Source organism: Telopea speciosissima, chromosome 7 (assembly GCF_018873765.1).
Source record: "Telopea speciosissima isolate NSW1024214 ecotype Mountain lineage chromosome 7, Tspe_v1, whole genome shotgun sequence".
Lineage (NCBI taxonomy): Eukaryota > Viridiplantae > Streptophyta > Magnoliopsida > Proteales > Proteaceae > Telopea > Telopea speciosissima.
In genome coordinates, this window is record NC_057922.1 from 23,162,998 (window position 1) to 23,190,667 (window position 27,670).

General features: G+C 39.3%; 3 protein-coding genes across 3 annotated transcripts; 2 read left to right on the forward strand and 1 right to left on the reverse strand.

Annotated features, from left to right (window-relative positions):
- Positions 1 to 269: 269 nt before the first annotated feature.
- Positions 270 to 15,376, reverse strand: LOC122666912 (inosine triphosphate pyrophosphatase). Its single transcript, XM_043863024.1, has 10 exons — positions 15,356 to 15,376; positions 7,837 to 7,982; positions 7,677 to 7,741; positions 7,490 to 7,553; positions 7,367 to 7,376; positions 6,244 to 6,275; positions 6,052 to 6,164; positions 761 to 837; positions 440 to 654; positions 270 to 384 (listed from the first exon to the last, which is right to left on the reverse strand). Exons 2-9 carry the CDS (start codon positions 7,973 to 7,975, stop codon positions 534 to 536), a joined length of 621 nt encoding a protein of 206 aa, XP_043718959.1. The 5' UTR covers positions 7,976 to 7,982; positions 15,356 to 15,376; the 3' UTR covers positions 270 to 384; positions 440 to 533.
- Positions 8,194 to 14,886, forward strand: LOC122666913 (golgin subfamily A member 6-like protein 2). Its single transcript, XM_043863025.1, has 2 exons — positions 8,194 to 8,678; positions 14,681 to 14,886. Exons 1-2 carry the CDS (start codon positions 8,253 to 8,255, stop codon positions 14,849 to 14,851), a joined length of 597 nt encoding a protein of 198 aa, XP_043718960.1. The 5' UTR covers positions 8,194 to 8,252; the 3' UTR covers positions 14,852 to 14,886.
- An 8,236-nt stretch (positions 15,377 to 23,612) lies between the features above and the next one.
- LOC122666923 (LRR receptor-like serine/threonine-protein kinase RGI1) lies at positions 23,613 to 27,617 on the forward strand. The gene is made up of 2 exons (XM_043863037.1): positions 23,613 to 26,844; positions 26,942 to 27,617. Exons 1-2 carry the CDS (start codon positions 23,862 to 23,864, stop codon positions 27,454 to 27,456), a joined length of 3,498 nt encoding a protein of 1,165 aa, XP_043718972.1. The 5' UTR covers positions 23,613 to 23,861; the 3' UTR covers positions 27,457 to 27,617.
- The last annotated feature ends 53 nt before the right edge of the window (positions 27,618 to 27,670 follow it).

A 27,670-nucleotide genomic window follows, 5' to 3' on the forward strand; every position in this document is an offset into this window, starting at 1 on the left:
GCACTTAAACCTAACAACCCCCTGAAATATCAACTATCAGCTAATGAGTTCTCTCGGTTTGTGATGCTCAATAGACCTTACCAGATCTTAGTTAGGCATGTTGCCTAATTCCAAATATTGGGTTGAGAGGGGGAAAGGGGGGGGGGGGGTGGGAAGGGGCGTTGAGAGGGGTTGTCTGGAGGAATTGCTAGTGGCAAAGGATGAGATGATTAGTAAGCTAAATTTGCATTCAACAGCAAAGTTATCTCATATCCAAACCTGAGGCCAAGTAGGTGTATTAGTATCAAAAAGCTCCATTAAGTAGAAGCAAATACAGAGTATGAATATGAACTCTCCATTATTATTTAGAGAGTCAAACAGCAACTTTTCAAAGTTCTCTATATCCTTTTGATGTTAGAATTCAGTAGTACAGAGTTATAGAAAAGGCTTGAGAAGCTACTAACAAATTTGATGACGTATTCAAATCACCGAAAGAATGCTCTCTCGGGGATTTCAAATTTGTCTTTGTTGACAGGTATATGTCGTTAGTCTCTTCAGATGGATGGATCTATCTGGAAGACATATCCTGTCTCTGCAAAGTGGGATTTCACCTGGGCAAGAGCCTTCGAGCGATGCGAAATCTTGTTCTTTTCTTCCTTTGGCATTTCTGCATAACTGCAATGCAATGGTTGATGTAACATCACATAGATGGTTTAACCAAGTATAATAAAGAGCGACAAAACAGCAAGCAATAAAATGGGATTCAGGAGGATGGATTTACGTTTGCTCATAGCCATCAGGTTGAAAGATGGGATCCCAGCCGAAATCATTGGGCCCCCTTGGAGGCACTATTTTCCCCTAGAATATCAGCCACGAGCTAGAGATCAGCAAAATCTATGCAACTCAAGGAAGTTACACTGAATGTGATTAAATCTAATCCTAAGGGAATTGTCAATACCAGATTTTATCACTGTCAGACATGCTAATCCAGTGTAACAGAAAATTAGAATTATTTACACAATAGGATCTAACCGATACAGATTTGAACTAGAATAAAGTTCAACATGTAGATGAAGTGTCACGAAATCAGAATGAAGTCATAGGCAATAAGTTTTCATTTTTTTTAAACCAGAATATTCTCCACAACATGACAGGGAGACTCAAAAGTTCCACAAGGCAACACTTATATATCTGCTATAAAGTGACAAAAGCTGGCTTTGTCAAGAAGCTGAATAGAAACCAAATACAAAATGCTCCATAGAGACCAAATGTCAAAATCATCAAACAGAAACTCCAGACAAAATCAACTTTAACTGCTAAATCATGCACGATATTACTGAATGTATAATAGGAATATCAAGTGTTCAAGAACTTTCAGGCAAAGGGCACAGTGATTTCCATAAATTTGATATGAAATACTAACATTAAATTATGTTAGGACCTGTCTGATTGTTTGCTGCGTGAATGGAATCATTTCATTTAAGGAATGAGGACATTAAGGAGAGATGGAAAGTTTATTTCTACAACCTACTAAATGAAGACATTTCGAATAATAATATACCGGAAGGCTGCACTACCCATTAAGACACCACATATCGTAGATATATACGAAAAATTAGGGTTCCTGAAGTAAAAGAAACTTTAAGGAATATGGAAGTAGGCAAGGCACCAAGTCCAGATGGGGTTCCTTATGGAAGAGCTTAGGAATCTGTGGTTTATCTTGGCTAACCAAGTTGTTTAATAAGATTATGAGCACAAGGAAAATGTCAGATGAATGGAGGAGAAGCATTGCGGTTCCTATTTATATATTAAAAAAAAGTGATACTTAGAATTGCAATAACTATTGAAGGCATAAAACTAATGAATCACACTATGAAATTATAGGAGAGAGTTATTAAAACTTACCTGAAACAAGAAACTACTATTACAAAGAACCAATTTGGTTGCTTACATCGGAGACTCAAGGAAAAATTTAGAGATTGCAGGAAAAAATCTCCATATGGCGTCTATTGACCTTAAAAAAAGTTTATTACAGTCCGTAGAGGCCTAGAGAGTTAATCTGGCAAGTAATAGAGAAGAGAAGTGTTTCAAGTAAATATGCGGACATAGCTAATGATATGAATAATGTGATGACTAGTGTAAGAATTGTGGGGGTGTCAAGGTAGTGAATTCCCAATTACAATGGAGTTACATCAACGATCAGCTTTAAGTCCTTATTTGTTTGCACTTATCATAGGTTAACTAGAGACATTCAAGATCAGGTTCCATGGTGTATGCTTTCGTTGATGATATTGTATAGGTAGATGAGACAAAAGCAGGGATTAACACCAAGTTGAAGTTATAGAGATCAATCTTAAAATCAAAAGGCTGTAAGATCAGTAGAAGAAAAATGGAGTATATGGTGTGTAACTTTAGTTACATTAGGATGGATAATGAGATGGTAAAAATTGATGAGGGACATTCCACAAAGTGATTATTTTAGGTATCTAGGCTCAAATATAAATAAAGAAGGTGATAAAGAGGATGTTTCCCTCCATCTGGCTTCCCTCCACGAATGGCCTCTTCTCCTTCAAATCTGCCTGGAACCTAGCTAGACCCCATGCCCCAAATGTCTTATGGCACAAACTAATCTGGTTCAAAGGCCACATCCCCAGACATAGCTTTCTAGCCTGGAGAGCCCTCAGACTTTGCCTCCCAACCCAAGCCTTCCTTCTTCACAGAAGAATCCCAGTTTCCCCCTCCTGTATCCTTTGTTGGACCGGCCATGAAGACATAGATCACCTTTTTTTTAACTGCCCCTTCTCTTCTACCATCTGGAAAAAAACCCTTACTTTTATTTGGCCTCACAATAGGAGACCTCTCCCCTTTGCTAGAGAGTGGCTTTGGTTGGACATAAGCTTTTCTGGGCAAACTATATGCGACACTATTGGAAGGCTTGTTTTTGGTGCAGCCCTTCATCACATTTGGATGGAAAGGAACCTTAGAAGATGGACCTCCAATTCTCGTTTGTTCAACTTGATTTGGAAAGCCATCTTCTTTGATGTCTCATCCAAGCTTTGTGTTTTGCCTGTGAAGACTCTCCCGGACACCCCAAGGAACAGGCATATTATTGTTTCCTTGGGTTTAGATAGCTCTTTTTTGAGGACCCGCTAGTGGGTTCGCTTCCCCTTCCCCCCTCTCTCCCTTTGTATATTCCCCACTCCCCCTTCTTGTCGTTTTCTCCTCTTGGTAATACATTATTTATTCACCAAAAATAAAAAGAGGATGTTTCACAAAGAATGAAAATAGGATGGATGAAGTGGAGAGGTGTGTTTAGAGTGTTGTATGATCAACGTATTCCTTGAAGGAAAATTTTATAGGACAGTCATACAACCGACTATGATGTATGGTATGGAATGTTGGGCAGTTAAAAAGCATCATATAAATAAACTCAATGTAGTTGAGATGGATGTGGCAAAACTAGAAAGGATAAAGAAAGTAACTCGGATGCATGACAAGCCACAAGAAAGTCATTTGAGGTGTCATGATCGTGTTCAACGAAGGCCTTTAGATGCTCCAATATGGAAGAATGATTTGATTCAGATTGAAGCACCCAAAAGAGCCAGGGGCAGACCTATAATGACTCTGAGAGAAGTGATGAGGAAAGACATGCATAGCTTAGGCCTTGTATAAAGTATGATCTCGAGTAGAGCTGATTGGAGGGTAAGGGACCATGTAGCCAACCCTATTTACTTGGGATATGGCTGAGTTGTTGTTGTTGTTTGATCTGTATATAAAACAAAAGTGTCCCAATGCACGAGGCTCCCACTACTGCAAGGTCTGGGAGGGGCAAATGTACGCAGCCTTACCCAGAGGCTGTTTCCAAGTTTTGAAACCACAACCAATAGGCTGTTTGATCTACATGCAAGCAGTTATACATCAAAACAAATCTATCTTGAGTGATAATGGTTTGTAAATAAATAATAAAATAATTTTAGGTTTTTATACAATGTCATGTAATCATATTGCAAACCAAAGGCTGTCATTTCCTTGCATGAAATAACCAAACACAGCCTTATGAAGTAAATACAGTTAAAAGTTAAAAAGTGAGGAAGACTCAATAGTTTAATCTCCCCCCCCCCCCAACCAAGGGGAAAAACTTAAAAAGAGACCACATTGCTTAGGTATATTCATTATCTTGGAACCGCTTCCTCTAAAAGGCCGACTTTTTAGGAAAGGGAGGAAACAATATGCATATCATACAGGAGCTCTAACACGGCGGACTATCCAAAGGGGGACACGGGTGGATAAATAATTTCAACACCTACCTGCTCCCAGAGGGACTCGATACCGTGACCCCTACCTGCTTTGATACTATCTTGGAACCACTTCCTCTAAAAGGCCGACCTTTTAAGAAAGGGAGGAAACAATATGTATATCATACAGGAGCGCTCTGACACGGTGGACTATCCAAAGGGGGACACAGATGAATAAATAATTTCAACACATTAATATTGGCATAACTTGTAAATACTTTTAACAAAGAAACTAACTTGATGAAATGATCATTTCAAAAGAAAACTACCATAAAATAGAATGATACTTATTCTGATGGAGCAAAGTCAAAGCATATCCACTAGTTTTGTTGCCTCAATTATCACAAGAAACTATCTGACCTAGAATCAAGACTAAACAACAACATCCAAGCCTTATCCCAACTTAATGGGGTCGGCTACATGGATCCAAAAAGAGACAAATGATTAAAACTAACGAATTAAAAAAAGGGGGGGGGGGGGGACAACATGGATACAACTACATGGGTGACAATAGATAAAATTAAAGAAGTAAAAAGGGGGGGGGGGACATACCACATCGACAAAAACTCTAGGGCATCGACCCTTCTTAGATACATACCACTTCTTAACTGCCCAACATTTGCTTTAGGTCCCGAAGAGGTGTGAATACAAAACAACATCACAACAACAAAGACCACCTAAATGGGGTCAACCGTATGGATCTTTGATCTCCAATCAGCTCTATTTGAGGTCATACTAGGTGTAAGGCCTAATCTAAGCATGTCTTTCTTCACCACTTCTCCTAAGGTTATCTTAGGCCTGCCCCTGGTTCAGAAGAAAACCAGTGAAAATTAAATATTTTGCATAGAACCTAAGGCAACATTTAACATCTTTTTGCTTTTCTAAATCCATAATGAAGACAAAGGAATGTATTTAGCTTCTTTTGGTTATCGATTCTGCTCTTTTTCCACTCCAACCCAGTAGCCCAAAATCAACTGGCATTGTAAGCATCCCTCCGCCTCCCACTGGAGCGTAAGCATAATTTCATTCTACAAGCAAGATTTCAGCATCTCGAGGGGGTTACAACAAGAAATTCAAAATATTCTAAAACATAAACAGAGACCATCATCCAAAATATATTCTACAACAGTTATTTATTAGATTATAAAGTATTGGCAAATATAAAGGGTTTAGTGAAACAGAATGAACAACAATAACAACAACAACAACAACAACAACAACATAGCCTTATCCCAACTAAATGGGGTCAGCTACATGGATCCTTGCTCTCCAATCAGTTCTATTCAAAGTCATACGAGGCCTAAGCAATGCATGTCTTTCCTCACTCACTTCTTCTTGTAGGGTTAATTTAGGCCTGCCCTGGCTCTTTTAGTGCTTCCCATCTGAATCAAATCACTCCTCCATATTAGAGCATCCCAAGGCCTTTGTTGACCATGGTCATACCACCTCAAACGACTTTCTCGAAGCTTACCATGTATTGGGGCTATTACCAACTTGGCTCTAATATGGTAATTCCTTACATTATCACTCCTATTTTTGCCGCACATCCATCTCAATATCCTCATCCCTTTTTACGAGGAAAATGTAATGTCAAAATAAACCAATCCAACTCATTCCTTTTTCTTGATACAGTCCGTTCAGTGTAAAAAATTTATTGGATAGCTAATCAGTCTCCGGAAGCATGTCCCTGGAGACAGAATTAAATGCATTTGCTTATTACGTGACCTCCATTATTCTCAGTATGAGGAAGAAAGTCTGTAGAAAAAGAAAAGCATACCGAAGTTTTTCCAACAAAAGTTAATGGTTCCACAGTTGGCCCAAGAGAAAGGGAAAATACACACAATGCGTAGGCTGATTTATCCTCATAAGCCATCAATAAATTGTTCAGACCTACAAAATGGAATGATCAAGAACAAGAAAAAAGAGGGAAAATGAATAAGGCATTTCCAAAAAAGAAAGTCATTACAACCTTCATGGCCAATCTTCTCCAGGAACCACTTGCTGGTTGATTTAATATAAACAAACAATCATTAAAGACATCAAAACAACAGAAAAGTGTCAGTATAACAATGTAAACAAGTATTAGAAAATTGACGACAATAAAAAACAAAATTTATGTCCTTAGTGCAATAGTTTAAAAAACTCTATGACTGTTTACAGCTTTGCAGGAAGAAGAGAATAACATCTGCTTATCCCACCATTCCATGAGATACTTCAGGCATGATTTTGTCAAAACATCTGTTCCTGAGGGATGAAATGGCAGAGCACAAGTGCGCAACACCATGAACCACCAGATGAAGATTAAAATGTTCTATCAACTCAGAATGAAGTGGAGAGAACTGTGTCCAAGATGAGATCTCCAGACATTCTTCTCCAGAAAATCCTCTAAAAATAATCTAGCTTATATCAATCTTTATATCATGCGGGCAAGAAGAGATCTTCCTAGAAAATATCATATCTAACAACAATTACCACTCCAGCCCTGGTTTAATCCCACTCTTCCATTATCATGTTTCCAGGAGGAGAACTCCAGAAAAATATATTAACAAAAAGAGTCAAAAGGACTTGGCACTTACTTCGTGCATTTTAATTAGCATCATTTGGAAATAAGAACACAAATGCTCATTGCACTAACAAGTGAAAAGGACTCCCCTCCCCCCTCCCCCCTGCTAAATGTCTTCTTCACCCGAAACCATTTTCTTCATTGCCTCCTGCCGCAAAAAGAGTGAGCTCTTACCCTTGTCTAACATAAAAAATTCTTTGCTAGTCTCACTGGTAATGGCTCTCTATTTAAGAAGCAATGCCACAATTCTCCCAGAATGGCTTAATTGTGTCAAATAGGGGTATGTTACTGGACTCTAAAGTAGATCATGTTTGGAAAGTTGAACTATATGTAACAATATCCAACCATTTAGTGAGGTTGAACAATTTCACAATATTGCATTTCCTACTTTCTGTTAAAATTCTACAATCTTTATTAAAATTGTCAATAAAGCCATGATTAGAATTTGCTAAAAAGATGTAGTGCAGAGTCAAGGAAAAATATCACCTTGGTCGAGGAATTAAACACGATTGAATGGAAGGAAACTTACATGTAAGGTCCTGCAATAGATTTTGAAAGATCCCGAGTGGGACTAAGATTAAACAAGAGTAAACAAATACAGGCGCACAATATTCATTTACATAAATATACAAGATTTGGTCCAATGTGTTACCTGGGAGACCCTTGAGGGCATTAAAACAGAGGCAAGTGTCTTCAACCAGCACAGACCCTTGTACCTTTTGCCACAGAAAATTGGAAGAAATCATATGACACAGGACAAGTAGAAAACCAATCAACAGCTAACGAATAAATTGATAAAGGGGAGTTTTGGGAAGGGAAAACAGGAAAGATTGAAACACCTCTTTTGCAGCCAGTCGAGCCTTTTCTTTGGAGATTTCTTCAGGCTCTCCCTGTAATTCTGGCACTGCATCGAAGCATACAGGAAAACATATTACAAGTGTTTGCGTTTGTGAGTGTGATTGTGTGTTGGAGAGAGAGAGAGAGAGATGAGTTACTTACAGTCGAGCTTGAGGGACTGGAAGGGTATGGAGTTGCCCAGAATGGATTTCACTTCCTCCAGCTTCTTCGAGTTTCCGGTGACGAAGGTTACCGGACGCGTCAATACAACACCTGATGCCACTGCCCTCCTCGCCGCCATCTCTCTTGTGCAGAGAGTCGCCCTGGGTCCTGACAGAAGAGGGGATTTCCGGGATACAGCAGGTGAAGAAAGAAAATGAAAATCTGTAAAGGTTTTAAAATATGGAATCGGCAACAGAATCGGTTTAATTGGAATCGGTGGAGGCCGATTCCGTATATTTGAACCTTAGGAGTATAAAAATTCGTATATCTGAGGTTCCCTCGAGTCTGACTCTCACGGTCTCGCCCCGTAATCTCTGTCTGCTTCTTGAGTCCTCAGCTCCTCAGTACGCTCATTAATGGCGGCGTCTCGCCAAATCTTCCGCTGTGCTTCAACATCTCCAAGAATCAAATTTGTCCTGACTCAAACCCTTCGCTTCAAGACAACATCAACGGCGCTCTCTCACCATAACCAACATCAGCTTGAGCACGAGTTTTCAAAGCCCAGCGAGTTCTTAGGGAGCTGGAAAGCCCCTAAGGATCCAAAGGAAGCAGAGGCGAATCTAGGGAAGCTGAGGAGAGAGTACGCGAAGCAGGTGAAGGAGCTTCGCAAGCAGTATATCTATGAGATGGAATTGCAGAAGCAGGAGAAGCAATTGAAGGACGAAGCCAAGCGAGAGGCTGTTCGTATTGCCAGGGAGGAGCGAAAGGCTGCCAAGGCTGCTATGGCTCAAGTTCGAGCTGCTGAGCGGAAGGTCCTCGAAGAGGAGTTCCGTCAAACCCTTGTGAGTAGATCTCTCTACCCTTGTTTTCTTATTTAACTATTTCATTAATTACCTTATTTATTTTTGAGAAATTGAAACCAGTTCCACCTTTCCCTAACGTCATCAAATTGTATTTGTCTTATCTCTCATGACTTTCTGTAATTCCATGAACGATCCTTTTCTTTTTTCAATAGAATGACTTATTTTTTTATGAAAGAGGAGAATGTAGTAGCACAACTCGCATGTGAAAAATCAAAACTGGACAACAACATGAGCACAGCTAATTTCTCATTAAGGAATACTAGTCCCATAACGAAATCTCGGTCCCATGATTCCCTATTTGGATAATTACTAGGGACAGGCATGTGCGAAGTTCAAATATGACAGGAAAAGTTGGCTGACTGTTTTGAGTCTGTTAGGTCTTGTATATGTGATCGTTCCTAATTTCATGATTGAGTGTTAATTGGCATTGGATGCCTTCAACTCGGTTTTGTAGAAGATGTCAATTTGTGGACAATCCTCATAACTTCAATCTGTTGGGTGATCTCAATAAGACTGTAGTCATCCTGGTCATATAATTCTCTGATGATGATAGTGGACGTTTGACGTTTGGCTGAGTTTTTTATATGTCCATGTTATTCTTTAAACTTATCAAGTTTCAATATTGATACATAACACATAATAATTGTTGCAAAACAAATTTTTTCAGTCAAGATTAAGTAAGACGGTACATACTCCTTAACCTAGTAATGTACCTATATTATTTCAAAACTGAATCCATGGAAAAATGCTAGAGGAATAAGGAGGAAAAGGGTCTTTCATGTCAATCTTACATACTATTTCATTAACATAATTGAGGCATTGGAATAATTTTCAGCAGGATCTATCAGTCTAACAGGATTCCTAAATAGCTGTAGTTGAATGTCGTTGGGAGTCTAAAAGTCAAACTTGTTAATTAGCCAACAAAAGAATCAGGTTGTCTGGGTTACTCCACCCTTAAACAGAAGAGATAAGTCTAATCTGCCTGTGCTTTTTTGAATTGAAAGTCCAATATGTGAATAGTATGGAGATCGATGGGAAAGGAGGAAGGAGAAATATGTTTTGTTGTACAAAAATTGGAGGAAAAGTAGGAGACAAAGAAGGGAGGGAGAAGTATAAATAGTGGGGAAGAACAGGAATCGATTAAAGAACGAATTGGTGAAAGGAGTGGTCGATGGATGTAGAAGGGAGACCTTAAAAAAAATATTTCTAGCCTCCTCATCCTAGGGCGACTTAGATTGTAGCATCTGATGTGAAGTATCTCAAACAGAAAGCCCGACACCAGGTTTCGAATCTGGTTCATCTTCTTCCACCAGGACCAGTTGCAGATTAAATTAATGCCTATTTCTGTGCTCTACTAGGCTCCTTGTTTCTTGCATTCAATAGAGTAGTGAGTTGCGATTCACCACCTGTAATTTCAGTCCGATCAGTGATCATAAGAGAGAGTTTCTCCTTTGAAACTGGTACTATTCTACCGCTGGATGTGCTTGGTCGAAGATTGAAGACAACCTTCCCTTTATAATTACATTTAAATACCTATTTTCCTCAATGGACTAAGCTGCCCGTGCCTTTTAAAATTACTTCTATCTTATCCCAAGGCCATTTAAATACCAGATTGCTCCTTTCCTTAAAAATATATTTACGATTTTGTCATTGAAAAAAGTCCTAAATTGTTCTGGTATATATGTAACTACCATTGATCTTCAATATGATTTATTTATCATTCTTGTGGGCCCAAAGTGACCTACATCAGGGTTTCGAAACCCTAGATTGCATCATTCCTTTCTTAATTAAATCAATGTTTCATTATTTCTTTTAATTTCCAGAATAATTCATCTTCTCCAAATTTATTTACAAAGGGTTTAAGTTCTGAAATTATGAAATTGTCATTCCTCTCCTTATATTTGGATTTATTAATTCAGGTGGACCCATAGCGAACTGTAATCAGGGTTATAGAACATCATATCACTTAGGTTAGGGGTTTACTTAAGAATTCAAATGTGGAATCCTTTTATGAATTGACAGACAACTTATCATGAGTGCGGGTCAGCCCTGCTGCCCAATAATTCAGTAGCTTGAATCTATTAGCTGATGTTGAGTTCTCTTTGTGAGATAAATCATAAGTTATTTGAACAACAATATGATCTTTATTGGTCTCTAACTTGACTTAATTTCAAAAGAATTGGCAAGTTCTCAGCAAGTAAGTCCGTCCACATACTAATGCCTCTGTACATGAAAAACCCTTGTAAAATAAGGAGAATAGATGGTTATTTTACAGTATATTTGTTTGAACAGCAACGACTAATTTTGCAACTCTGACATGACATGCCACTGTGGTCCTCTCTGTGGCTAAGCAAAAGTAAAGCATCTATATGCAGTAGAAAGCACAGAAATTCACTCCCACTCTACAAACTTGATCTGCAAAAAGCATTAATAGCAACTTTTTGATTTTCAACACGTGAATGAAGAATGGCTCTAGATATGGCTCAGTTCTGTCTAATTGATTAGAATATCTTGCACTTCCGTTCCCCTTCCCCCTTAGGAGTATCAATTTTGAACAGTTGATTTAAGAAAGTGGTCACAACATTAAGAGAAAAATGAACTAAAAACTCAAATCCATGTCCATAGATAAAGGAAGTAATACCTCCAGCCATGCTGCCACAAATTTGTTCTTTATACTTGTTAGCTTCTAAACTCTGATGAGTGGAGCTGTGACTGGAACACAAGCTGGTATGAAGTAGAAGAAGTGAATAAAAAGAAAAGATAAGAGTTATGGATCCATGTAAGTCACAAGGAATCTATAGTCTACCATGACTCGGATGTAATCAAGTTTCAGCTGTAAAAAATTCTACCCAATGCATGAGCTCTGTTGCCCGTCCTATATGTGGATTCTTTATAAATCCAACAGACTGAACCACTTTCGAGTGTCATAAAATCAATATTCTCCTTGGATTCTGGTCCTGTTCTCATGGTTCACATCACATATTATGGAAGCTGTTTCTTTCTTTGTCAGTTAAAAATGAAAACCCTCTATCGGTACAATTAGGGGTGTCAATCGGTTGGGCTTGGTCTGGCCTAGCCGGGCCTCATCAATTGTGCAGGCTGCACCATGTCCAACCGTTTAAGTATTCGGGCCGGGCCTGGACGGGCTCGGTCGGTGTCGGGCTTTAATCGGGCCTTAACCAGGTTGTGGGCTTGTTTAACTCTTAATCAGGCTTTAACTGGGCCTTAACAGAATTAAATTCCTACCTGAAGAAATGAAGAGAAAGGAAATGGTTTCCACCAAAACACATTCAAGACCCAAATCCAAGCCCAATTTTTCAAACCGTAATCTTTGTTAAGGGAAGAGAAAGGGGTTGTTCTCTCATCCTCTGGGAAGGTCTAGAATCCAAGTTTCCCAGTCACTTTTTATGTACTTTTTGCTTAAGAGGCCAGACTCATAGCTTCTGGAATGAGCTTCTCTCTGGTCTCTTAGACTTTTTTATCTGTTTTTCCACTGTTGCCATCTTCAGTCAATCTGCTTATCGCCTGTCATCAGTAAGTCTCCATTTCTCTCCTGCATTTTGTTTCTTCTTCTTCTTTGATCAATATGCTTTTCTTGAACTTCTGTTTATTAGTTTTTATGTACTGCTTTGTTTCTTTTTTTAATTATAATTAACTCAAATCTATGAAGTGCTTATGCTTATCTGCTCAATCATCATTGACAGGACTGGGTTCGTCCTGTTCTCTGTCTTCTCTTTGAAACCTTTGATTCTGCTGGACTAGTGCTTGTTTGGATTCATTTAACTAGCAGGTTCTTCCATCTAATATTCAATGGACACCAATTTGGAGCAAGAACCCCCCCGCCCTTTTTGTACATGTCTGGTACTGATTCTATAGAAGGAGAAGCTTAATGGGGAAGAATCTTATCATTTTTCTGAGTTAAGGAATTAATCCCATCAATTGAATTGCCCATTGGTTTGGGCTCAATGGGCTAATCTTTGAAGGGGCTAAATAAGAACAGGTAGAGAGGGTTATCAGGTGGGCTAAAGGGAGGGTAGTTTGCTTAAAGGGTCGGGCTAGGTCGGGCTGTAATTGGGTGGGCTAGGTTGGGCCTGAAATCGGTCGGTCCGGTCGAGTGCCCGACGGGCTAGGACCTAACACCGGGACCGCTCGATTATTAAACGTGTCAGGCTTAAGCCCGACACGTTTAAGAATCGGGTCGGGTCGGACTAGGCTTTAACCGGGCGGGCTCGGTCGGGTTGGGCCTGGAATTGACACCCCTAGGTACAGTTTGCTAGTTCAGCACATTAATTTTCTTGAATTAATAAGAGTTGTTTCCTCTCTGTTTTTCAGATTTTGTATGTCAACTCCTTGAGCAATCTTCTGATCTTTACTGACAAGTGTTCAGTCTGATTTCAAAACAATTATTTGAGTTCTCTCCTTGATAATTGAAGTCCAACCTAGTTATTGAGTACTGTATTATGCAGCCCAAAACAATTCAATTCAATATGCTCACAAGAAGCTGCTGCTGTTTTTTTCTTCCTTGAGTTGAAACTCTTGCATTCAAGAAGTTCCACTTCCACCAATACATTTGGTTTTTTATTCCAACTTCGGCGTTCCTAGTGCACAAGGTTCCCGCTACTGCAGGGTCTGGGAAGGGGCATATGTACGCATGCTTACCCCAGAGAGGTTGTTTCCTTATTCAAACCTGCGACCACCAGGTTGCAATAGAGCAACCTGACCATTGCGCCAAGGCCCGCCCTTTAGTATTCATTCCAATTTTGTTTACCAATTTATCCTAAACCAAAATGTTCTACTTGGTTGTGGGAAGTCAGCTGCCACTTTTGCAGTTCAATTTGTTGTATGTGCTAAATTTCCTTCTATAAGTTTTTACTGTGGATTGGGACGTTGGGTTGAAACATTGATGCTGCAGAGAGTTTATATTTCAAAACTAAAACGTATACCTTCTGGCAAGAAGAAGCCAATTTTTAACAAACACTTCCTGGTCTAAAATTTTTCTAGCAAGGACAGAGAATCTCAAACCAAAGACGTGTTAATGCTCATTAGTATAAATAAACAAGTATTTTATTAATAGATATGCATGTTAATGTGTGATTACATTTGAAAGTCTTCCTGTGTAAGATGGAAGATCTACTTAGGGGCTCCTATTGATTATGTGATGTGGATGAGAAACCTTAACCCTCCATCTTGTTTAGCTTTAGAGAATTACAGGTAGTGGTGACCAATAAAGCAACGGTAGGGCAATGCTCTACAATATAAATAGGGCCATGTGACCCACATTGTCTGTTCACACTACAGGTGCATGTGTGCTTGGAAATGAAAACATTTATTGATGACTGAAAGCTCATAGAAATGTCAATGTTGTAGTATGGTGACTGATGAGTCCAACTCTCATCCTCTTCAAGTTGGCAAAGTTGCTAAAAGTAGGCAGTGGAAGTATTTTCATTTTTCTCCCTTCAAGTTTTAATAATTACCGGCAGTTTGTAGGTGAGACTCAGGCTGTTCAGTGAAATTCTTGTCCGAACCCAGTGTTTATTTATTTATTTTGGGGGAGGGGGGTAGTGGAACAGTAGGGACCCCCCAAGCGATGATATTCAACTGGTTCACAACAGGGGGGTTGGATTTGAACGGTAGGGACCCCCCCCCCCCCCCAAAAAAAAAAAAAAAAAAAAGGCGATGATATTCAACTGGTTTGCATAGGCTGTGATGGGCAATTTGCATTTTTTTTATCAATAGCTAAATGTTGCCTGACAAGGTATTCAACCATGGTTGGTAAAATAGCATGACTGCTGTACCAAGAATCTTATTAAGGATGAGGGAACATTTTTCTGTGTTTTTCTTTGTCTTTTGTCTTCTGCTTTGACCTTTCACGATTACTTAATGCTTGATGGAACTCAGTCAGCAAACAAGTTTCTTTAAAATCTTGATGTTCTTTTGAGTCATCCCTTATTCACATTTCTGGTGGTTGTGGTCCGATGCAGTTGAAAGAAAGAGCAGAGAAGCAGGAATACTGGAAATCAAGGGAAAAACGAGTGGAGGATAAAAAGAAAGAAAAGAAGGAGCTTTTGAATCGGCAGAGCTCCATGTGGATAGATGAACAAGAGCTGGAGAAGAAAATATTGGAGGCCCTTGTTGATACGACCCCTCTATAAGTCCATACTTTGCCATGCTTTCTCCGAGGATCCCATCAATTACGTTTATTTTCTCCCAACAGTGAGTGATAAGAACAAAGCTTTTTTTCTTTCTTTTTTCGCTCTTTTTGGATGGACTTACAGGTCAAGTTTTGCACTTGCGTCCATTTGTGAATTGAATGAATTCCAAATTGCCTTGCCCTTTATCAGTCACATGATATACTCCATTTATCATCCTATTATAGTACATGTTCTTTTTCACATGTTCCAAGGGAGGGAAACAGTGTGGTTGACTCCTAGAAAGGAAGGCATTGTTGGAGACGTGCACAACAGTTTGGCCAAATTCTGATCCGTGGATTTAGGAGTTATGTTCGACTTCTATCCATGTGTAATACACGTTGATCTTAATAAAGTTCATATATTCCTACCAAAAAAAAAAAATCTTAAAAGGGAGAATATTAGTGGAGTGCACTAATGAGGTGCGATGAAATGATTTCGTACATAGGAGGGTAGAGGTCATTTCATGTAGAGAGAGAGAGAGAGAGAGAATGTGCTGGTGTGCGGCTCAGAGAATCATTTCCCTAAAATTTGGTTTGCCAACCTAAATTTTAGGTTATATTATTGGGTCCTTCTAGGTGTTGCTATTAGTGAAGTATAATGTTTCACTATTTGTCAATTGGTAGTACATGAGTTCATCCATGTGGAGGACCCCACATACTTCTCAATGACCAAATTTAGTCCAAAGTAAGCTAAAAAAGTTGGTTAAACTATGATTCAAAGTTTTAGTAATATTGTCAAAATGCCATCAAATGGAGATGAATATAAAATAGAAGTGACATCTTTTGTAATTTTAACTATTTCCTCTACTTATTTAAGTTGCAATTGTATCGATGAGATGCTTATCTGGTCTTTCATCATATGGACTAATTCATGTATTGCCATGTGGCAAATAAGGAAGCGTACTTCACTAGGCATAGCAATGGGGAAGAAAAGCCTACATTATTATTAGTATGGATTTAAATCTCAAATTGGAATTGGAGTTGGGAAATTTTGGTGTTAGATTATAATAAGCATGGATTCAAAAATCAAATCAGAATTGGAGTTCAGCCGATTTGATAAAGCCAATTCCCGAAACCCATTTTGGATTCAGCTTTGATCTTCATGTTTACCAATTTTTCCTTAGTTGCAACTACAAGGCTTTTGAATGAAAAACTCAAAAAAAAATAAAAAAAAATCAAATATATGTGAAATTAGGAAGAGCCGAAGGCAAATAATCTATACAAAAACTCATCTCATGAACAGAAAACTTAGGCCTGATTTGGTATAATTTTTATTTCAATTTTATGGGGTGATTTTTATTTCGAAAATTTGTATGGGTTGATTTTTATATCTTTCAGTGAAATAAAAATCAAATAGAATAGAAATCTTGAAATATCCAAGGAGTTGTTTCAATTTTTAAATTGAATTTTATTTTACTTTTGCTCTTTAATGAACACATGGTTAATTTGATGGGCAAAATAATTATTTCATGTTAAAAACAAAACAGGACCCTTATTCTTCTCCTGATGCTCGCACCACCACCATACTCCCATCACCATTGGGCCGCCACCACAACTGCCCCCACCACCATCTTCCCAGCCCTGTCCCCTCCCCCTCCCCCTCCCCCTCCCTCTCCACTACATTCTCTCAAAGAAATATAGAGAATTTTTTATCAGAAATTGAATTATCAAATAGATTTCTTGTTCTTGACATATTTCAGATTGATTCAATCAAAACAATGTCAATTTCTTGACAAAAAATCTGTTTGTTGATTATTTCATAAAATCAATCCAAAACTGAAATAAAAGCCATACCAAATCTGGCGTAACCAAAACATGCCAAGAAATCAAAATAGAAATTAGTTTCCCTGACATGGAAACTAAAAACAATATCTTCAAACACAGCACTAAGGTTTCTTAACATTGAGGAGACCCCATGAATGCCAAGGAGCTTGATAGGCTTCCTGAGTGATCTGGTTCGCTGTCAAGGAATGCAAAGATCATGTGTACGTTGAGACCGGATCATGTCCTTGTACAAGTACCTTCCAATGCCCTCCAGGGCCACTCACATGGAAATATGGAATCCACTCCTCTTGTGGTTGGCCTGGAGGAGAATTGAACGGTACTTGTACAAGGACATGATTCACGCTTGATAAAGTGACCCAGTCCGGAAGATTTTAGATCCAATGGACTTTAGAGACCTACCATGTCAAAATCTGGTCGGTTCATATCGACATAACACGTCGTCGTCATCATCATCATCATAGTTGTTCAGTCCAAACTCGGTCCTTTTTTTTGGGGGGGTAATCAACCTGGTCCGTTTACCTCACATTATATATCAAACTCTAACCCCATCTTCCAAATCAAATAAATTCTTGTAATCATTAACTTACATGATTGTATAACAAATTTTAAAATATTCTGAATATAATTATTTTTTGGGGAAATGGTTTATCTTAGAGCAAGGCCCCTGCACCCAGACACTGAGGGGGCAAAATGACCGCCTTGCACCCATGAAAGACCAAAATGCGTACCTTGTTGATGCTTCCGCTTGCGCTTGTAGAGGAGCCACACTCCTATGTAGAGAACTCTTTTCCTTAATTTTCTATAAAAAAAAATATGATTGCTAAACTTTGGAGAGTGGATTGACACGCTAGTGGCATGGGATGGAATCCCTATGCCCAATCAATGGGGCATTAGAGGGAGGGGTGCCACATGGTTCATCAACAGAGGGGCTCACATTTTTTATATTTTTTTATTTTTATGATAAACAAAACATAATATGAACAAAGGAAATCATCAACATCAAATGGACCTCTACACTGCTTACTATACACACCCACAATGTGGAAGTCCTTTCTCTTAAATTTTACTCAATTTTTAAATCAAATACATTTGATTTAAAAATAAATAAATATTCCATCTGATAAATATGAGTACTGAATATGGTAAGACTTTTAAGTACGTTATACAATCATGATTACAAAACTTTCATTTCACTTTTTAAAATTTTTATCTCTTTTCTTTACTTGCAATCAGACGGAGTTTTGATGATGGTTTCATATTCTAAACACCATAGATGTGTTACACTAGTCGTGACCAGTGACTATATGTCATAAGAAATATATCACAAGTTCACAAAATAAACAGATAGATAAAGGATAGCTGTTGGTGGAGTTGGCTTGAGGCTAGTACGGTAGAGCGTAGCTCCCAAGAGGTTTTGAGTGCAAGAACTCATCTAGTCTAGGATCCCCCAACCACCTCACCGCTCCCCCTTCTCTTAAAAAAAAAATAAAAAAATAACAGAGGGATTGCCAATGATGAGAGTGCGTGTGGGGGTATCCAACGGAGGTGTAATATTTCATTTTATTAGGGGTGGGTTAGTTATTTTGCCCTTTCAGTGTCTAGGCGTAGGTGCCACATCACCTTCTTTTTCCCAAAAAAAAACTAAAAATAAATAGATAAATTGATAAATATAGGAATAGAGATAAGAGTCATAGGGAAAGATGGAGAGTCCAAAAGCAAAATAAACAATGCTTGGGATGGTTGTGTAATGCCTCTAGGGTCAAAGAGCATTCCTATTTTTTTTTTTTCAAATTCCTTTTTAATTGTTTTATAAGTGGAAGGCAGTGGGGCACATGAGCCTCCAATAAATGGTCATTCTATCCTATAAACTTTGGATCACAATCAGATAAGATTCTAGCCATTCTCATACAAAATATATATATTTGAAACTCAAAATTAAAGAAAGGTAGAGTGGGGCTGTAAGGGTTTTAGATGGGCTTACGACAAGCAACAATGTGGAGAGATTCCATTGGGGAGTTTCCCAAGGTCACGACCCTAAAAATAAGGGCTCCAATTTTAGCTGTTTAGCTTTTATTTGAGTCCTTGAGTTGTGTTGTGCCTAGCTATGTAATGTAGCCCTTTTTAAAAGCAACTTGTCCCTTCCAATGGAATCTATTTCATAATACAATATTTGCATTTCTCTTAATTAAAAAATTAATGTGACACAGGAAAGGAGAGCTTGGTTTGGTGGTCAGTGCAATTAGTGGAAGTTGGATGCTCACCACGTGATTTAGTCTCAAAATCAGGGATTGTGTTCTATAAAGCTAACCCTCTCCTTCAAGTCTTAATTATTCTCTTCCTATATTTGATTTTTAGAGTTTTAACTCTAATAGACTCGACCCACCCATGCGGCCATGCCTTTTCTTTCTCTCCTTTTAGTATGCAATGAGGGTTGGGCTCCATCATTGGAGAATAGGGTCTCACGTATAGGATTTTCATTCTCTCAAGTGCAAACTTATGAATTCAATCATAAAAACATGGGTAGTAATGTTTTTTTATTCTTTCAAGTGTTGGGTGGACGGTGGAAGTCATTCTTAGAAATTTTCCATTGTTGACACCTTGGTGGAAGTAATTCTTAAGAAATTTTTTTGTCTTTGTGAGCACTGTTAGAGTTGTATAATTCTATTATCACTTGTTGGGATTTAGGTAGAATTCAATCTTAAAAGCTAACCTTTAAGGAGAGGGTACCGAAGCCTTTATAGGCTTTTACATTGGGCTATTCACATGTGGGGCAATTGCTTTCACCTGAAACCCAATATTCATACTATTCACACCGTCCTGACCTTCTCAATCGAGACTAGCTAAATAGGATCATGACACAGTGAAGTTTTGGACTTAGCCTCCTTTGGTGTTTCGTTATCTTACATTGTAGAGTGTAGATTTCCTTCCCTCTAATAGTAGTTAAGCAAAAAGAATGTTGTTTGCTCTCATGACCATGCATTCAGACACAAGTGTGCATGGTTTTAGTGCACAGTATCGGCAACATGCAAAATCGATACGATATCGATATGGTATCGGCTTGAATCGAACAAAATTACCCCTGAAATTCCTTAAAAATGAGTTTTCTGACATTTTACCCTATGTCCATATTGTGCTACTGATACAGTATCGACAGGGTATCAATGTCGGTGACTAGCAAAACCGATACGTATCATCCGATACGGACGATACGATACCGAAACTTAGAACCATGGAAGTGTGTGAAACTATCATTCTATTCCCCGTGAAGTAAAAAAAATCTCATTCAATCATCCATGTTGATGCCCCCTACGCATTCTCATTGACACGTGTGCTAGTGCAGGAGCCACACGACCAGGCAGCAATTTCATGACCTAATAATTAATATGTTTCTCCCATAGGATGCCACTGCAAGCTACACTAGTTTACTTGTGTGAGAAACTAAAGAGTGATGCTTCCTGGTAAAGTCATGGCTCTAATTTCTAAACAATGTTAAGAGAAATAAATTATGCATTAGAAATGATTCTAGCTACCTCCTTGAGATTTGTATTTAATTTAATAGAAACATACAAATTCCATTGGATCTAATGGCGGACAGCACTAAACGCTTATCGATGGATACTCTTAAAAACTAAATTGTAAAAAGTATATTTTACTATGGGGAATATACATAATCTCTATCATTAATTATATCAAGTATTTTATAAGATCAATAGCATACGTGGTCCAATCCTCAACCATTAGATTGGAATACCCTCAAAACCCATTAACATAATTCATTAATGGGATTTAGATTGTGTTTATCTCCAAAGATGCTAATTGCAACCATAAGAGTAAGACAATCAAGGAAGAAGCAGATTTACTAAACAGATTGATTAAGAATCCATGAACAAGACCAGTTTTTGAACTTGAAACTTTGCATGTGACTCTAATGGGAATCAAATCTAAAGAATGTACCTCTCAGAACTTTTTTGAGGGTTTAATAGTACCAACCCTTTATTAGTTAAACAACTAATCTCTTAATTATGAAATTTACATTTCCTCCCATCACTTTCTGTCTTTAAAATGTTTGTTGCATTATTGTGAGAGTATTATACATTAGGAGCAGCTCTTTAATTTTGCCCTGTGCAATTAGTACTTCAGAGTTGATAACAAATTTAATTACCAACTAATGATCACCCATAACACTCGGAAAGCTAATTTTGTGATGTTGGGAGTTATAGAGTATAGTCCTCATGTCGGTTAAGTTTGGTCATTGGTGCCTTCATATATTTAAGGACTCACTTAAGATATACTTATCTAAAATTATAAATTGTAAAAGCTGTTTAAGTTCATCTTGAGATTATTAATTAGATGATGATGCTACCCCTTAATAAGCAATGAAGGACATGTTACAGGAAATGCTTTGCATTCACATTTTTAACATCTACAGGCTCTGGCTTCTTTTTAGTCATAAGTAGTTAATAATTCTAAGGAAGACCTATTTATTTATTTATTATGGATAATGAGAGTATATTCAAACAGCCTAGAAGAAGCTTATTACCAAATCCAACCCCTAAATAGGTATGTAAACAGATATTTGAAAATTCGAATTCAATTCACATTTGTATTTGTTTAGGGGTATCCAGATTAGAATTCGAATAATCTAGATAAAAATTTATTTGATCCGATTAGATATCCAATTAATAATAAAAAAATTAAATAGCTAATGATCTTAAGGGTTTTTGAAGATTCAACGAGTTCTAAAAAGTAAAGAAATGAGCATTATGAGACTAGGACAACTAAGAGACGTAGATTGAGAGTGAATCATATCCGTTGGGGGGAGAAAACTCTGGGTTACACAAGTCAGGGATGTAAACATATAGTTGAAAATGTGAATTCGATTTGCATTCATATCTGTTCAGGGAATTTCCGGATCTGATCATATCCGATTTGTATCCGATCCGGTTACATCTCTACCCCTAAAATGAAGAGTGGACGAGAGTTTAGATTGATTTTATGCACTTGCGTTAATGAACTTCGAATTTTAAATGTGATTTAACAACAAATTTACAGATAGATCATTTGACGAGGTGGGCGATCTAACCATATCAGGTGGTGGTCAAGCCCTTCCCTCATTTCTTCGTTTTAAAACTTGAATGAAAATAGTGAGTTTACTCGGAATTGACCAGGAATATTTTTAATTAAACTTGATTCTACGTATATGGAGTCTGGCCAAGTCAAGGTGAGTCCGGTCAATTCCGATTGAGCTCGACCAATTCCTGGTTGATTCAAATCTAAATCGAATTGGAATCCATAGAGATCAATCTCCATACCCAGTTCGGCGTTTTAAAACCTTGTTCATAGCAGGTCTCGCGACTTGAGAGAGAGAGAGAGAGAGAGAGAGAGAGAGAGAGAGGTACATGAGGGTTTTAATTGATTTACCCAATGCTAGACTAAGGGTGCCAAAGTTCAACCAGGACCGCACCGGTCGGACTAACTAAACCCATATCGGGATGGGATAGAATTCTTAGAGCCATAACAGTATAGATCTCATCCAAAGGGTAACCTAATAACTTCTGATCAAATGAAGCTAATTTAGGATGCGATAGATCACTAATCTTCTGGAAATAGTCTCTCTACAAAAACAGGAGTAAGACTGCATACATTATAACCCTCCCCAGACCCCATAGTGACGGGAGCCTCATGCACTGTGTACGTCTTTTTAGAGATCACCTATTGTCTCTAAGGCCCACTAAATGTGTGGTCATGATTAATGAATTTAAAGAGGGTTAGTAAATTTCATCCCAAAAAAAAAAAGTGGGTTAGTAAAGTAAAACCTAGGTTATGATCAATTAAGAAGCTAAATAGCATAGGAAAAAAGCATATTATTTTGATAATGAAAAGTTGGTAAAATCAGGTTCAATGGGATGAATTCCATGGCTGTGACTTTTCCAAAGAAAATCCACCATAGGTCCCACAACACAAAACAAAATAATGAATTGCTTCCATTGGACACTGTGAGATAAAAAGTTGTCAAAAAGGTTACCGTTTATAGATAATTTAGACCATCAGACCATTCATAGCTTTTGGTCGTGTGATGGGTCCCAATACCATGTCACGTGCTGCACGTGCTTTGATGTTGTACTTAAGAGAACAGTCATCACCATACTCTTTACTCAACAGTCAACACCACCAACCCCAATTTAACTATTAAAAACAGAGCAAGAGATTCGTCCGAACCTACACTACAAAACAAAAAATTAGAAAACAAATGTGGTTTCAAGTTTTAATTTAAATGAAAAGCAGAGGTTTTGTATACGGTCGCATATGGGGCATGATCGTATTTTCAATCGTTGAATGAACATAATAATCATATACAAAACACAATCTCTCATCCACATCCAACGGTTTTAGACACGATCATCAATCATAAACAAGTTTCCAATAAATCGAATTCACATTTACGTACATTACATGAACGTACGAGAATGACTTACAATCATTCAAATAGAATTCATTTCTTTTAGGTCAGTGAACGATTGTGGGTCGTTCTCGTATGTTCTGATCCCGACTCCACCAAACCCCATTTGTAAGGAAGGGGAAAAACAAAAAAACTGAGCCAACTGCTATCTTTCCCCCTCTCTCATACTCTCTGGTTTGTAATTGGATGGACGAGTCAAAATTTTAAAAATATATAAGCACCTGAGTTTGTAAGTCACTAATGCATTGTCTGAGAGAGAGAGAGGCAAGCCCTGAAACACATGAAACAGAATATATAAGCTAAGTTTGAGGAAAACAATGCATGAACACATGGTGTCTGTGCTTTGTTTCCTGCGCGTGACGCCATCTAACACCCCCCACACTTACATAACCTTTACAAGAACTCAAATAAAATTTAGAGAAAGAAAGAGAGAGTGGCGAAACAAACGAGGTGAGTGACGGTGGTACTGGTGGTCGTGGTGGTGGTAGTGGTGGAGAAGGTGGTGCTGCAGCTGGAACCTGCCAACCTTTCTTATTTTACTGTTTTCTCTTTCTTTATTGTTTCTTTCTTAACTCACTCTACTCCTTTCCCTCCTCTGTTTGTGTGTGTGTTTTGCTTGCTAACTAAGCAGAGTAGCATCGTAACAAGTAGAAGAGAAGAAAGAGAAGTTTTATTTGGGAAGGAGACCCGATGCAAGCACGAGAAGTGAGGTTTGGGATTTGATGCAATGTCGATGCCCAGCTCGAGGCAACAACTACACCAAAAACAACAATCCTCCCCTCACTTCCACAACTTAATCAACAAAAACAACATTCACAGTAGAAGAATAAGAAGAAGAATAAGCCTTACCCTCTTCGTTTCCATCGTCTTCTCTATTGCATTACCATTTCACTTCAGTTCATCAGAAGCCGCCCCTAACCATGAAGCCCTCACACTACTCTCATGGATACGTGATGCTTCTTCCTCAACCTCCACCATAGCCTCTGCTTTCCATGACTGGAACCCACAAGACCCAGACCCCTGTAAGTGGTCCTACATATCTTGCTCTGGTCATGGCTTCGTTACCCAAATCACCATCAACTCCATCGAGCTTGCCCTCCCTGTCCCTTCCAATCTCTCCTCCTTCGCTTTCCTTCAAACCCTCATCATTTCCGACACCAACCTCACCGGAACAATTCCAACCGAAATCGGAGACTGCCCTTCGCTCACTGTCCTCGACCTCAGCTCAAACAGTCTCGTGGGTAGCATTCCAGCGTCCATCGGAAAGCTCAGGAACCTTCAAGAATTAATCTTGAACTCAAATCAACTAACCGGAAAGATTCCGTCAGAGCTTGGCAACTGTATTAGTCTTCAAAATCTTCTCCTCTTCGATAACCGTCTCGGGGGTTCTCTGCCTCCCGAACTCGGCAAACTGTCGAGCCTTCAAGTTCTTCGCGCAGGAGGGAACAAAGACATCGTCGGGAAAATCCCAGATGAAATCGGCGACTGTGGAAACCTCACTTTATTGGGTCTCGCAGATACTCAGGTTTCTGGGTCATTGCCTGCTTCATTGGGTAAGCTCAGCAAGCTACAGACGCTCTCTGTTTATACAGCCATGCTTTCCGGTGAGATTCCACCGGAGATTAGTAACTGTTCGGAGCTTGTCAATCTGTACCTCTATGAGAACTCACTCTCTGGTTCGATTCCACCGGAGCTCGGCAATCTTGGGAAGCTCGAGAGGATGTTTCTATGGCAGAACGACTTTGTTGGGACAATTCCGGATGAGATTGGCAACTGTAAGAACTTAATCATGCTCGACCTGTCCTTGAATTCTTTTTCTGGAATCATTCCTTCGTCTTTTGGGCGTCTCTCGGAACTCCAGGAGCTGATGCTGAGTAACAATAACATCTCTGGTTCGATACCCTCTGTTCTCTCCAATGCTACGAATCTTGTCCAGTTACAACTCGATACCAATCAGATCTCTGGTTTGATCCCTCCTGAGCTCGGGAAGTTAGCGAATCTGAATGTCCTCTTCGCTTGGCAGAATCAACTCGAGGGTAGCATTCCATCTAGCTTGGCGAGCTGCAGTGGACTTCAATCGCTTGATCTGTCTCACAATGGGCTTACTGGGATTGTTCCTCCAGGTCTGTTTAATCTTCAGAATCTAACGAAGCTCCTCTTGATATCTAATGACATCTCGGGTTCGATTCCGCCGGAGGTGGGCAACTGCAGTTCCCTTGTACGGCTGCGACTGGGAAACAATAGGATCAGCGGAGAGATTCCAAAACAGATTGGGGGTCTCAAGAGCATCAATTTTCTTGATCTTTCTGAGAATCGATTAACTGGATCTGTTCCAGATGAGATTGGGAGCTGCACAGAGTTGCAGATGCTGGACCTCAGTTACAACTCACTTGGAGGTGCTCTACCCAACTCTGTATCCTCTCTCACAGCCCTTCAGGTGTTAGATGTTTCGTCAAACCAGTTCATTGGTCCCATTCCAGCAGGCATTGGCCGTCTTGCTTCATTGAACAAGCTCATCCTCGGCCAAAACTCGTTCACTGGATCAATACCTCCATCACTCGGCCTCTGCTCAAATCTCCAGTATCTTGACCTTAGCAGCAATGGGCTTTCTAGCCATATCCCTACAGAATTGTGTCAGTTACAGGATCTTGACATTGCTCTCAATTTGAGTAGCAATTCCCTCACAGGGCCAATTCCGACCCAGATATCATCACTCAACAAGCTCTCCATACTTGACCTCTCACATAACAAGCTCAATGGGGACTTAACACCGCTTGGTGGGCTTGCAAATCTTGTCTCTTTGAACATTTCCTATAACAATTTTACCGGTTATCTCCCCGACAACAAGCTATTCCGGCAGTTATCGGCGACAGAGTTGGGTGGCAACCAAGGCCTGTGTGTGAGGGGCAGGGACTCTTGTTTCCTGAGCAATGTTGCTGGGATGCAAATGGCAAGCGATGACTTGGCTCGATCGCGAAAGCATAAGTTGGCAATTGCATTGCTTATCACGTTGACAGTGGTGATGATTTTCCTAGGAACAATTGCAGTGATTCGAGCCCGAAGAGTTATCAGAGATGATAATGATTCGGAGATGGGTGGAGAGTCTTGGCCTTGGCAATTCACTCCATTTCAGAAGCTCAACTTCACAGTTGATAAAGTATTAAGATGCCTTGTGGATGCCAATGTGATCGGGAAGGGCTGCTCTGGGGTGGTATATCGTGCAGATTTGGACAATGGTGAAGTGATTGCAGTGAAGAAGCTCTGGCCAACAGCAATGGCTGCCACTAATAACAATGACAGGTGCTGTGTTCGCGACTCTTTCTCTGCAGAGGTGAAGACATTGGGCTCTATCCGTCACAAGAACATTGTTAGGTTCTTGGGCTGCTGCTGGAATAAAAACACAAGACTGCTAATGTATGATTACATGCCCAATGGAAGCTTGGGCAGTCTCCTCCATGAGAGGAATGGTGGTTGCTTGGAGTGGGAATTGAGGTACCAAATTGTGTTGGGAGCTGCACAAGGCCTTGCTTACTTGCACCATGACTGTGTCCCTCCCATTGTCCACAGGGACATCAAGGCCAATAACATCCTCATTGGTCTTGAATTCGAGCCTTACATTGCTGATTTTGGGCTGGCTAAACTCGTCGATGATGGAGATTACAATCGGTCATCCAATACTGTTGCTGGTTCATATGGTTACATTGCTCCTGGTTGGTATCCCTTCCATTATTGCTTCAAATTGATCTCCAACTTTCATGTACATATATTGGTCTTCACATTAACATGGCTGTAATTTGTTGTTTGCAGAGTATGGATACATGCTGAAGATCACAGAGAAGAGTGATGTCTATAGTTATGGTGTTGTTGTATTGGAAGTTTTAACTGGGAAGCAACCCATTGATCCAACAATACCAGAAGGCCTCCATGTGGTTGACTGGGTGAGGCAGAGAAAGGGAGGAATTGAGGTTCTTGATCCCGGTCTACGAGCCCGGCCTGAATCAGAGGTAGAAGAGATGATGCAGGCATTGGGTGTGGCCGTACTATGCATAAATCCTTCCCCAGATGAAAGGCCAACCATGAAAGACGTGGCTGCCATGCTCAAGGAAATCAGGCACGAAAGAGAAGAGTATGCGAAGGTGGACACACTCCTCAAAGGATCTCCAGTGACTGAACGCCAAAATAATAACACTAGAGCAGCTCCTACAACTTCATCATCAACCACACCGCAGCTTTGCTCATTCCCACAAAGCAACAACACCAGCTTCTCTGCCTCATCGCTCCTATATTCATCTTCCTCCATCGCCAAAACGGCTTTCAAGTGATATAGTTACACTCAGATACAAAAGGAGCTTGTCCCCTCCATCCTCTCCCTCAGTTTTTTCATTTCCATATTCTCTTAATGTAAAGAAGAAAACTTGATAATTCGTTAATGACAAGTAGAACAACAAATGAAGCCAATCGTTACAGTTTGGCTGTTCGAATATTTGATTGACTGTGGTTTGCAAACCTTGGATACCCATTTACTTCTTAAGTTCC

What these genes read in the sequence shown, in the direction of transcription:
- LOC122666923 (XM_043863037.1), top strand. Translation starts at nt 23,862, where the DNA reads ATGTCGATGCCCAGCTCGAGGCAACAACTACACCAAAAACAACAATCC. An exon ending in ATATGGTTACATTGCTCCTG is followed by an intron (nt 26,845 to 26,941) that starts GTTGGTATCCCT and finishes TGTTGTTTGCAG; the next exon opens with AGTATGGATACATGCTGAAG.
- LOC122666913 (XM_043863025.1), top strand. Translation starts at nt 8,253, where the DNA reads ATGGCGGCGTCTCGCCAAATCTTCCGCTGTGCTTCAACATCTCCAAGA. An exon ending in AGGAGTTCCGTCAAACCCTT is followed by an intron (nt 8,679 to 14,680) that starts GTGAGTAGATCT and finishes GGTCCGATGCAG; the next exon opens with TTGAAAGAAAGAGCAGAGAA.
- LOC122666912 (XM_043863024.1), bottom strand. Translation starts at nt 7,975, where the DNA reads ATGGCGGCGAGGAGGGCAGTGGCATCAGGTGTTGTATTGACGCGTCCG. An exon ending in CCAGTCCCTCAAGCTCGACT is followed by an intron (nt 7,742 to 7,836) that starts GTAAGTAACTCA and finishes GCTTCGATGCAG; the next exon opens with TGCCAGAATTACAGGGAGAG. An exon ending in GGAGAAGATTGGCCATGAAG is followed by an intron (nt 6,165 to 6,243) that starts GTTGTAATGACT and finishes TCCATTTTGTAG; the next exon opens with GTCTGAACAATTTATTGATG.